The 10,738-nt window shown below is 74.8% G+C and overlaps 3 protein-coding genes across 8 annotated transcripts in view; all 3 read right to left on the minus strand.

The window, feature by feature from the left end:
- Positions 1–1,847, minus strand: part of DLGAP3 (DLG associated protein 3) — a 34,618-nt gene extending 32,771 nt beyond the window's left edge. For all 4 annotated transcript variants that reach the window (XM_068917569.1, XM_068917568.1, XM_068917567.1 and 1 more), the window contains exon 1: positions 1,720–1,847. The gene's annotated coding sequence lies outside the window, so the exon portion shown is untranslated. The remainder of the gene's footprint in view (positions 1–1,719) is intronic.
- A 2,690-nt stretch (positions 1,848–4,537) lies between these two features.
- On the minus strand, positions 4,538–7,497 carry LOC138062008 (platelet-activating factor receptor-like). Its single transcript, XM_068917235.1, has 2 exons — positions 7,456–7,497; positions 4,538–5,535 (listed from the first exon to the last, which is right to left on the minus strand). The coding sequence occupies exon 2, from the start codon at positions 5,531–5,533 to the stop codon at positions 4,538–4,540; it is 996 nt and encodes a 331-aa protein (XP_068773336.1). The 5' UTR covers positions 5,534–5,535; positions 7,456–7,497.
- Positions 7,498–7,576: 79 nt separating this feature from the next.
- Positions 7,577–9,337, minus strand: TMEM35B (transmembrane protein 35B). 3 transcript variants are annotated; one of them, XM_068917344.1, is made up of 3 exons: positions 9,042–9,337; positions 8,706–8,886; positions 7,577–8,065 (listed from the first exon to the last, which is right to left on the minus strand). In XM_068917344.1, exons 1-3 carry the CDS (start codon positions 9,147–9,149, stop codon positions 7,935–7,937), a joined length of 420 nt encoding a protein of 139 aa, XP_068773445.1. In that variant the 5' UTR covers positions 9,150–9,337; the 3' UTR covers positions 7,577–7,934. The 3 variants fall into 3 exon arrangements, with proteins under 3 accessions (XP_068773445.1, XP_068773447.1, XP_068773446.1); XM_068917346.1 differs by having other exon boundaries at positions 8,706–8,844; positions 9,042–9,189; XM_068917345.1 differs by having other exon boundaries at positions 8,706–8,883; positions 9,042–9,189.
- Positions 9,338–10,738: the final 1,401 nt, after the last annotated feature.

Raw genomic sequence — 10,738 nt, forward strand, 5'->3', positions numbered from 1 at the left:
GGAGCGAGACTCGGGCAGATTCGGGGCCAGGGCTCAGCACCAAGCCCTGACTCCCCCCGCCCAGACGGGGAGGCCACGGACACGACGGCCCAGCCGCAGCCGGGACACCTGGAGCCAGACCTGGAGCCAGGCTGGCGGCCAGCAACGCCGAGGCCCTGGCTAGCGCCCGCCTTGCCCCCGCGCCCCGAGAGCCCACACCTGCGGCTCCCCCCGTGCCGAGGCTCCCACTGCCCGTCAGCGAGGAGCTCCCCCCGCCAGCTCCGTCCGTCTCCTAAAGGCATCCAGCCAGCAGGCCGGATCCTGCCCCAAATCACGCCGAGGGAGGCCTTGCAGCATCAGCCCCGAGCACCGCCGGCGCGCCCGACCTGCCAGGGCACCCTGACGGCAGCCGGCACCACGCGGCCCAGCTCGCCCTCCGTCCCGCCGGCTCAGGGCCTGGAGCGGGTAGAGACCCGCCACGAGGACCCGCGTCCTGCCAGGGAGGTGACATGCTGGGCTGGACCCACGGGCGGCAGGAGGACGGGAGGTCCCAGCACCGACTCGCAGGTTTAGCATGGGGTGGAGGGAGCAGACCTGGCTCCCCCAGCAAAACCCGACCGTTGGGGGGGCAGCAAGTCAACAAGAGGAGAGGGACGCCCAGACTCCGTCCCCCAAAAAGCACCCACTTCTTGCCTGAAAGGATTCATCATCTCATGAAGCTGGGCAGTGACCCGCAGCAAGGTGCCCGCCACGACGGCCAGGGTCGCTGCACGGGGGAAGCTGCAGGACCTGAGCGCGTCCCTCTGCCCCAAAGCCCTGCTCAGCCGGCAGACGGGACATGCTGGGCCCCCTCTCCCAGCCTGCCTGCCCCGCGCGCTGCTGCATGCCGCACGCCCTGCCCAGCCGAACTCAGCGAGGGCGTCCAACCAGCCCAACGCTGCCTGCACACCTCAGCGCCAAGAAAATGCCCCATTTTGCAATCTTCTCCCAGTCCCCTAAAGCTCCTCACCACGACCAGCTCGGCCCACCAGGCACAGCAGTGCAAAACGGGGAGCGCCCAGGAGCCCCCCGGCTGCTCTGCGCCCACCGGCCCGGCCGCACGTTTGCACGGCGCATCCCGCGCCCGGGGCAGCCTGTCCCCTGAGCCCCGACGGGGGGTTCCCGGGGCGCCCTGCCCCGTCAGGGCTCCCACGGCCGCCCCAGCTCCGCGGGGTCACGGCGGGAAGAGCCCCCGGGCAGAAATAACGCCACTTGTCCCGGGAGAGAAAAATCGCTGGTTGTGGGAAGGAGCAGGAGACTCGAGCTCAGCCCAAGCCGTGCCCGCCCTCAAACCGCCAGGCCGGGCTCTGCCCTCGGGGGGCGCCGGGGCGCCCCGGGCGCGGCCCCGGCCGGGACCCCCAGGCAGCGGCGGGGCCGGGCCGCCTCCGCCCGCAGCGCAGGCGACGGCCCCGGGACACCCCCGCGGCCCCCCCCGGCCCCGATGCGCCCCGATGCCACCCCCCGCCCCGGCATGCTCCGATGCCACCTCCCCAGCCCCGGTGCGCCCCGATGACATCTCCCCCCCCCGGCCCCGGTGCGCCCCGATGCCACCTCCCCCCCCCGCCCCGGTGCGCCCCGATGCCACCTCCCCCCCCCCGGCACCGGTGCGCCCCGATGCCACCTCCCCCCCCCGCCCCGGTGCGCCCCGATGCCACCTCCCCCCCCCGCCCCGGTGCGCCCCGATGCCCGCCGCTCTCTTACCGCGCTCCTGCCCGCCTACATCCTGCGGCCGGTCGCGCTCGTCTCCGCGGGGCGGCTCCCCGGCGGCTCGGCCCGGCCCGGCCCGGTTCGGCTCGGCTCGGTTCGGCTCGGCCAGGCTCGGCTTGGCTCGGCTGAGTTCGGCTGGACCGGACACGCGGCTCGGCTCGGCTCGGCTCGGCTCGGCCCGGCCCGGCCCGGCCGCAGGCGAGCGGCGGCCCCGCAGTGCAGCGCGGAGCGGAGCGGGGCCGCCGGCGGCCGCGGCGGATCCTCCCCGGAGTCAGCGCGGAGCGCGGGCGGCAGCGGCGAGGACGCGCAAAATGGCTCCGGTGCGGCTCTGCCGCCTCCTCCCGGCCCGGCCCCGCCGCACCGGGACCCCCTGCCCGCACGGCGGGCGGGGGCGGCGAGCGCCGCCTGTCACGAGTTCGTCGGGGCTCAGCCGGGCCGGGGAAGCCCCGCGGGAGAGGGGAAGGGGCTGGCACCCAGGCGCACACCCGCGTCCCCACGCTGCCTGCAGCCCGTTCTGCTCCTCTGCGGCCGGCTCGGACCCGCTGGGACCCCCAGCGCTGGCCCAGGAAGAAGCCGCTTCCCCGGAGCCGTCCTGCCGCCCGCACAAGGATGCCGGGCTGCCCCGCGGTGGGGGTCCCGCGCCCCGGGGCTGCCCCGCGTGCCGCCCTGCCTGCCCCGGCGGGCCCGCTGCGGCGCTGAGCTGCCGCTGGCTCACACAGCCCCCCTCGCAACCCGCGGTGTAATTTGCTAATAATAATAATTAAGGCGGGTGCGAGTTGGAAGTGCAGGGGAATAATAACCTGGTTAACACCTCGCTGTGCGCTGCGGAGGGGGGAGACACGCAGAGCGGCACGTGCCCAGCCGTGCCAGCTCGCAAGGGGCTCCGGGGCATTTCGGGAGCCCTCTCCGGCGCGGCCAAGCCCCGGGGTGGCACGCTGGCCTCGCGCCCGCGCTCCGCTCCCCTCACCAGGCGCCGCCTGGTCTATCGGCACGGGGCCGCCCGGGCGCGTGCGGTGCGCAAGGGCTCGCCGTGCCGGCGAGGAACGTGGCCCAGACACGCTTCCCGGAGCTTGTTTTTAAGCAAACAGATCCTGCATTTTCACGCGTTGTTGAACACGAGATGGGCAGCGTGTAATTGCTGCACGAGCGGCGGGGAAGCCTGGAGCCGGCGCCCTGGCTCGCCGAGGAAGCCGTGCCGGGGACCCCTCCCCGCCAGCGCCGCAGCTCGCCGCCGGGAGGACACCCGCGGGCAGGGGCTGTCCCCAGCGGTTCCCCATCTGCTACGCAGCGGGAGAGCCAGGGCCGAAGGCGGCGCCTGCGCTTTGCCAGCTCCCTGGCCGAGGGCCGGTCCCAGCTCACGCAGGCTTGGGGCGGTCTCGACTCCCTGGGGGCTGCCGCCCCCCGGGCAGCACCGGGTCCCGCACCGTCCGCCCCGCGCTCGTCCCGCGGTGCCCGGCCACGTCCGGCACCTCGGGGCCTGCCAGGTGCTGCCCGGGACCCCGTGCCCAGGGAGGAGCCCTGCTTTCCGCCGCGGGGAGCAGAACGCCGCCCACCTCTCCGAGAAGTTACGTAAAAGGATTAAAATTTAATATGTACTTTGAACGGCGGCTGTAGCGGGGCAGGCTGCTCCGAGGACCGCGCTCCGAGACCGGCGGCGTAGCCCCAACTTCCCGGGCGGCCGTGCAGCTGGCAGGCCAGTACCGGCCACCAAGGCCACCAGGAGCACGGGGACGGCTGGCGATTGCTGCGCAGGGCCGCACGGCGAGCCAGGACGGCCGCGTCGGCCAGGCCAGGCCCGGGCGGGAGCGGGTCCCAGCACGCGGCTTGGCTGCACCGGCAGCAGCTGCTCCAGCCCGGCGCGAGAGCACGAGCGCCTCGAAGCCCCGATGCGCCGCCACACCCCAGCGTCCCGTGGGCTCCCGCGGGTGCTGCCGGCCGGCCGGCGCGCTGGTGGCACCCTGCTCTCCCTGACCCGTGGATGCGGCGTGTTTCTCTCCGGCTCACGGAAAGCCCTTCCCCGCGGCGCCTGTCCCCCGCCCTGCAGCTCCTCCCTGCAGCCTTGAATAAACCAGCATCTGCCGGAGAGCGGCGGCGGCCGGCGGCAGACCGGGGCCTGCCCTCCTGCTCTGCAGCGCCTCAGCAGCGCGGCAGACGGGGGCAGAGGGCAGCGACCCCAGCAGCCTGCCCCTACATCCCCCCGGCGGGGACCCGCTGCCCGTCGGCGCGCGGCAGCGGGGCGGGCGGCGCTGCTGGCACGCAGCGCGGGGAGCCCGCCATCAAAGAGACGCGCCAAGCCTTTGCCTCGTTCGTTTTTAATGCCGCGCAGGCAGGAGGCAGCGCGAGGCTGGGCCGGGGCAGCGGGCGCAGGACAGGACCCGCCGCCACTGCCCAACCGCCCCAGCCCCCGGCGTCACCCCCCGTCCTCGCGTACCTGCGGCTGCTCCACGCAGCAGGTCAAACCCCCCTTGCCAAGGGGGCTGCCCCCAGGGGCGCCCTCAAGCCCCCTGGCCAGGCTGCGGCCCCGCCAAACCGGCTCGGGGGCCACCAGCCCGCCGCTCCCCACGTGCTCCCAGCCAGGCAGGTCCAGCCGGGCAGGGGGGCTGCAGGAGGTGCGTGCAGAGAGCGCGGCCTCTGCCAGCACGCGCGCCCGCGACGGGCACGAGCGAGGCGGCGGGCGCGGGGGCACGCGGAGGGGGGAGCGGGTGCGCGGCGGTGCGAGGAGCCGCACGCCCAGCCGCTGCCCGGCCGGCCCCGGAGAGCTGGCCCCGCGGCAGAGCGGAGCCCGGGCGGGGGGCCGCCGGGGGCCGTCGCGCTAGGAGGAGGTGAGGGAGGAGGCGCGGGGCACGGGCCTGGCGGGGGCCGGGGCGGGCGGCGGGCGGCAGCGGCCCACCTTGCGCAGGGTGCTGCCGAGGTCGGCGCGGAAGCGCCGGATGGCGAAGCAGTAGACCAGGGGGTCGATGCAGCTGTTGAGGCTGAGCAGGGCCACGCTCAGCGTGTGCAGCACGTCCAGGGCGGCGGGCGGCCCGCAGCCCGGCGCCGGCGGCCGGCTGCCCACCCAGGGCGCCAGCGTCAGGTGGTAGGGGGCCACGCAGACCGCGAACACCAGCAGCATGCCCAGCGCCATGGCGCGCGCCTGCTGCCGGTGGGAGCCCGGCGAGGCGGCGGCGGCGGGCGCCGACAGCGAGCGCACGATGGAGGCGTAGGCGCCCAGCACCACCAGGAAGGCGCCGGCGAAGAAGCCCACCATGGCGTACGCGTAGGTCCGCTGCTTGGCGTACTGCTCAAAGCACTTGGTGCCGCCGGCGCCCGCCGGGAAGGTCTGCCGGGCGGCCAGGGTGGGCACGGCGCAGCCCAGCCCCAGCAGCCAGGCCAGGGCGCAGGCCAGGGCGGCCCCGCGGCGCCCGCCCAGCGGCAGCTCCCGCCGGGCCGCCCGCACGGTGCGGTAGCGGTTGACGCTGATGAGCACCATGAAGGTGATGGCGCTGTAGGTGGCCAGGTAGTAGGCGGCGCCGGCCAGGCGGCACGCGGCCTCCGAGAGCAGCCAGTCCCCGCCGGCCAGGTAGTAGGGGATCCAGAGGGGCAGGGTGAGGTTGAAGAGGATGTCGGCCAGTGTGAGGTTGATGAGGTAGATGCGGATGGCCTTCCTCACCTTGCCGCTCTGCAGGAACACCAGCAAGGCCACCAGGTTGCCCGGCAGCCCCACGCACAGCACCAGGCAGTAGACCGCCGGCACCAGCACGAACTGCAGCGGGTCGCTGGGCACGCACTGGCCGGGGCGCCCCGCGGGCCCCGGCGCCGAGACGTTCATCCCTGCAGAGACGGGGAGGTCAGCAGGGAGGGACCGGAGCACCCGCAAAGCTGCACCCAACCCACTGGAGGCGGTCCGTGCCCCGCGGGACCCGGCAGCCCTCTCCGAACCGCGGCCGCCCGGGGGCCGCGCCGAGTCCGCGCGTCGCGGCTGCAGCTGCGTCCCCGCCGCAGGGGCAGAGCCGCAGCCCGGCACCCGCAGGAGGCTGCGCCCGGGCTTGGCGCCTCCCTCGCAGCCAGGGCCGCGCGTCCCCTCCGTCCCCGCTGCTCCCGGCGTGCTCCGAGCTCTGCCCGGGCACCGCGAAGAGCCCCGAATCCCCGGCAGAGCCCGCCCGGAGCACAGTCGCCCGCTGGCTCGGCGAGACGCCGGCCTCGAGCACGCGCGGCCCCGCAGCCCCCGGCGCGCTGTGCCGGGACGGCGCTCTCACCCCGGGGTCGTCTTGGTGCCCGCAGGTCGTTTCCCCCAGGAGAGCAAGAACGGTTGGGTGCCACGACCGCGCAGCCGGGAAGAGCCGGCGATGGGCTCACGCCACCCCCGGCCGCCAAACCGCTTTCCCTGGCGATCCCCCTCTCCCAGGACTGCGGCCAGTCCACCTCGCTCGTCCCCAGGTCACGGGCCGGCGTTTCCCGGGGCCAGCGGGCGGCACGGGCCCGCGCGGCGCCCAGCGGGACGCCAGCGCTCCCGGGGGCCCGGCCGGCGGGGCCGCGCTCGCCGGCGCCCAGGCCCGCAGGGACGGCGCGAGCGGAGGCGCCGGCGCGTCCTTACCCTGGCGGGCCGGGCGGCCGCGTCACCTCCCCGCCGCTGCGCGCCGTCTGCCGCAGCCCGTCTGGCCCCGGGAGCCTTTAAAGGGTGGCTGCGGGGAGGCAGGGCCTGGCGGGTGAATGCGGCGGGCCGGCGGCGGCAGCTGCAGCGCGGCAGGCACCTGTGCGCGTATGTAACCGGGGAGCCCCGGCGCGGAGCCGCGCTAAGACCCCCCGCGCCGCCCGGGCCGGTTTCGCCGGAGGGGGAGAGGCCCCCATCCCGCCCCCGCCATCCTGCCCGGCGCGGCGGCATGAATAACCCGCGTGTGATGTCCCAGACAACGGCCCCTTTCAGCCCCTCGGGCCACCGCCGCCGCCGCGCAGGAAGCCCCCGATGCCGCTGGGCTTACGGGGACAGGACAACGCCGGGACGCCACGGCGGAGGGTGGCCCTTTCCCCGGCAGCGCCCCCTCCGTCACCCTTTTGCCACGGGTCTCACGCGTCCGTCGTTCCCGCCGCGGCTCCTCGTCCCGCTCAGCGCGGAGGCCGGCCAAAGGCCGCGCTGGTCCCTCCGCAGCCTCCCGTCTCCCCCGCCGCAAACACCGGCGCCATCCCGCAGAGACCAAAACCAGCCCCTTGGCCGCCCCGAGGGCCTGGCGGCGCGGGGTGCAGGGCGTGGGACGCGGCGCCGCCGGGCAGCGCGGGAACGGTGCGCCCCGGAGCCGGAGCCGGAGCCGTGCCGGGGCACGGCGGGAGCGGCGGCCGGGCCGGGGGCGCGCGGGGCCGGGCTGGCAGCGCGGCCGGCGCCCGGGACGCACATGAAAGCGGCGCAGGGTCAAGTTTCCACACTCGGCAGCTGGGGGAAGGAGGGGGCGACACGCGGGAGATCAAAGCAGGAATCCGCCTTCTCACGGCTCTTGCTCTTTCGTTTGCTTCAAAGCCGGACTCAGCAGGAACGCGGGGAGCAGCGGGCCAGGCCCCCCTCGGTGGGCACGGCACAGTCGTCCCTGTCCCCAGCTCCGCCGGGGGGACAGGGCCACCGGGGCACCCCTCCCCGCGCACCGCCTTGCACAGCTCAGTATTTCGCGCCCCCACCCCAGGCGCGGTCCCGTGCTCCTTTGGGACAAGGTGCCTCATCCCCCCCCCGCCCCGGTCCCGGCTGGTGGCGCCAGGGACGCTCACCCCGGCGCCTGCAGCGGCCTGCGCCCTCGCCGGGCCCGGTCTCCTTGCTCCCGGCCGGGAAACGCACCAGGCTCAAACCCGACCTCGGGCTCCAGTCACAAATAGAACAGGGGAGGCAACGCCTGAAAAACAGAGGCTTTATTTAAAAATACAAGAGCCCCCGTGAGAGCAGAGCCAGCCCCCGCTCGGCCTGGCTGAGCCGCGGGAAGAGCCACCTCGTGCGAGTTTAGCCACAGAGCGGCCGGAGCGGCCGCGGTGCCGCGCGGGGCACCGGCCGGCGGAGCCGCCCCGGCAGCGAGGGGTGCAGGGGACGGGCGCCCGGCAGCCCCCGGCCGCTCCCTCACCAGCACATCCGCGCGAAAGCATATACAGCACGTCGGGGGCCAGCTACCTCGCAGGAAGTGATGCCATCCCCCAAAATACCCTAACGGCATCACTTCCCGCTGAGCAAACCTCCCCTCTTTCCTTCCTGCCTCCGCTCACTCGAACTTGGGCTTGGCGGGGGCAGCCCGGCCGCGGATGTTGAGCAGCAGCAGGAGGCCGAGGCAGACGGTGGCGGGGGCACACATGGCCACGGGCTCCTTCAGCGCCAGCAGGGTGTAGATGGCACCTGGGGCGAGGAGCAGAGCGGGGAGCCACGTCAGCGAGGGCGGCGCGGGACGAGGACGGGGCCCCCCTCCCTCCCCGAGCCCCCTTTCTGGCTGCCTGCAGGCTCAGGCAGCCCCTGAGCTCGGGGCAGGGGGAAGAGCTGCACCGCGGCGCCCCATCCTGCCCACGCGTGTCCCCCCCCCTTCCCTCCCGGCCCTGCCGCAGGTTCCCGCGCCTGCCCCGCGGTGACACGAGGGCAGGAGGGACGCGGAGCCGGGCACCGAGAGAGGCGAGCCCGGCCCCAGCCCGCGCTGCTGGGCGCCCCGGGGGCTCAGGAGCCCGGTGGGCAGCTGCCATCAGGGGCGACGAACCCATTTAGCACCAGGTGCCTGGCGGCTCCAGCGGTTTCTGGCCGTTTGGGCTGCCACCAGCCGGATCCCACTGCCGGGACGAGCGAGGGGACGAGGGCAGGCCATAGCAGCCGTCGCCCGGCCCCACGCGCCGGGGCTGGCGGCTGCGCGTGCGGCCCCCGGGACGGAGGCGGCAATGCCGGGGCCTGGCCCAGCGCGGAGCCGGGCTGCAGAGGGACCGCGGCGGCGCTGGCAGCGGGGCCCCAGGGACCCCCCAGCCCGGCACGGGGGGCAGCCGCCGCCTGCTCTCACCGATCATGACGATGCTGAGCACGAAGTTGCTGATCTCCTGCAGGAGCTGGGGCCCGACGGCCAGCAGCAGCCCGGCCGCCGCCTCGACCCAGCCGACCGCCTCCAGGTACCGCCCGGGCTCGGGCTTGTAGCCGAAGTCCTTCAGGGGGAAAACATCCGCGAAGCGCACGAACTGGGACTGCTGCAGAGAGCCGGGAGCGGCTGGGAGCCGAGGGCCGGGGGGGTCCGGCCGCTCCGCACACCCCCCCCCCCGCGCCCCTCACCGCCCCGCGGGGCGCGACCCGGCCCCCGCGCCCCTCACCGCCCCGCGGGGCTCCGCCGGGCCGCCCCGCTCACCATATGCCGGTGCAGGTCGGCCGAGAGCCGGTCCGAGAGCTTCGCGGCGCCCGTGAGCAGGAAGAAGAGGCCGAGCAGGACGCGCAGGGCGGTGAACACCGCCGCCATGGCCGGGCCGCGCCGGGCGGGGCCGGGACCGGGGCCGGGCGGGGCCAGCGGCTCGGCTCGGCTCGGCTCGGCTCGGCGCGGCTCGGCTCCGCTCGGCTCGGCCCGGTTCAACCTGGCCCGGCTCGGCTCGGCGCGGCTCCGCTCGGCCCGGTTCAACCTGGCCCGGCTCGGCCCGGCTCGGCTCGGCGCGGCTCCGCTCGGTTCGGCCCGGCCCGGCCCGGCACGGCTCAGTTCGACCTGGCCCGGCTCGGCTCGGCTCGGCGCGGCTCGGTTCGGCCTGGCCCGGCTCGGCCCGGGCCCTATACCTGCCCCTGGGTCCGCCCCGGCCCGGCCCCCCGAGCCCGGCCCGGCCGCACGGCAGACCTGCCCCGAGCCCCGAGCCCCGGCCCCGCGGGGGCAGAGCAGGAAGGGGCCGGGGGTGGGGGGGGACAGGCCCTCGCTCCTCCGGGGCCACCCGGCCCCCCGCGCTCTGGCCCTGACCGGCCTCTTCCCCCCCCCCCTCCCCGAGCTGCCCGGCTCCTCCCGAGCCCTCCCCGGCCAGCACCGTCCTCCCAGCACACCGGCCTGCGCCGAGGCGGTGCCGAGGCTGCTCCCACCGGCAAGCGGCGGGTCAAAATCCTCCCGGGCCGCTTCCACGGCAAACCAAGGAGCGGCCTGGGGTCGGCAGCCGGGGCCTCGGCATTTCGAGCCAGCCCTGCGACGGGCCGCACGCAACCCAGCGCCAGGCCTGCCAGCGCCGAGCCCCTCCGCAGTGAGCAGGGACGGGGCTGCGGCCGGCCCGAGCAGTCCCGGAGCAGGTGCTGGCCCAGGCCAGCAGCCAAGAGAGCCGCTCGGGGAGGAGGCGCCGGCAGCCCAGCAGGCAGCTCGCTGCCGGGGAAGGGAGCCAGGGGCTCGCCTCCTGCCCAAGTGCTTTGGCAGGCAGCGAAGTAGTTAATAACCCAGCTACTGCAGGGATTGTCTTCTGGCACCAGGAGAGAGGCCCCGGGGGAGCAGAGGAGACAGCTCCCTCGCTGCCCGCGCGCGCCAGGCCCTGCAAACGCAAGACTGCGTCACCGCCTGCGCCAGCGTTCGCCGTCAGACCGTCTCTACGTCCAGCGCGCTTAGAGGCTCTCAAAAAAACTGCAGTCTTGGATTCGCACGAGCAAGGAGCGGCGCTGCAGGGCACGCGCCGGCCTCGCTCCCAGCGGCAGTGGCCGAGGGGAGCCGGCAGCTGCCTACGTGTGGTTATCCAGCAGGGCTCACTGGTTATTCTAAACAAAATGGAAACATTTTTTAAGGCCAGTAAACCACAAAAGAACACAAACCGTTTCCCCAGGACCAGGAAGTACCAGCCATCCCGGCAGGCACCACCGGGCCGGATCTGCACTAACCCGCGACCCGGGCTCAGCCCCGCGGGGACCCCAGCTCGCAGGGGAGCCTCACGCACAGGCTCGCAGGGCCAGCTGCCTTCATGGGGCTGCAGTGGAGGCAGATACCTGTCCTGTTTTTATTTCTGGCTGTACATCTTCCTCCAGGACCGTTTGGCACAAAAGGCTTAGGAAGAGCTTGGAGAGAGCACGGCCTGCTTCCGTCACGGGTGTTTTCTCCTG

This window comes from Struthio camelus, chromosome 23, assembly GCF_040807025.1.
Source record: "Struthio camelus isolate bStrCam1 chromosome 23, bStrCam1.hap1, whole genome shotgun sequence".
NCBI classification, from domain to species: domain Eukaryota; kingdom Metazoa; phylum Chordata; class Aves; order Struthioniformes; family Struthionidae; genus Struthio; species Struthio camelus.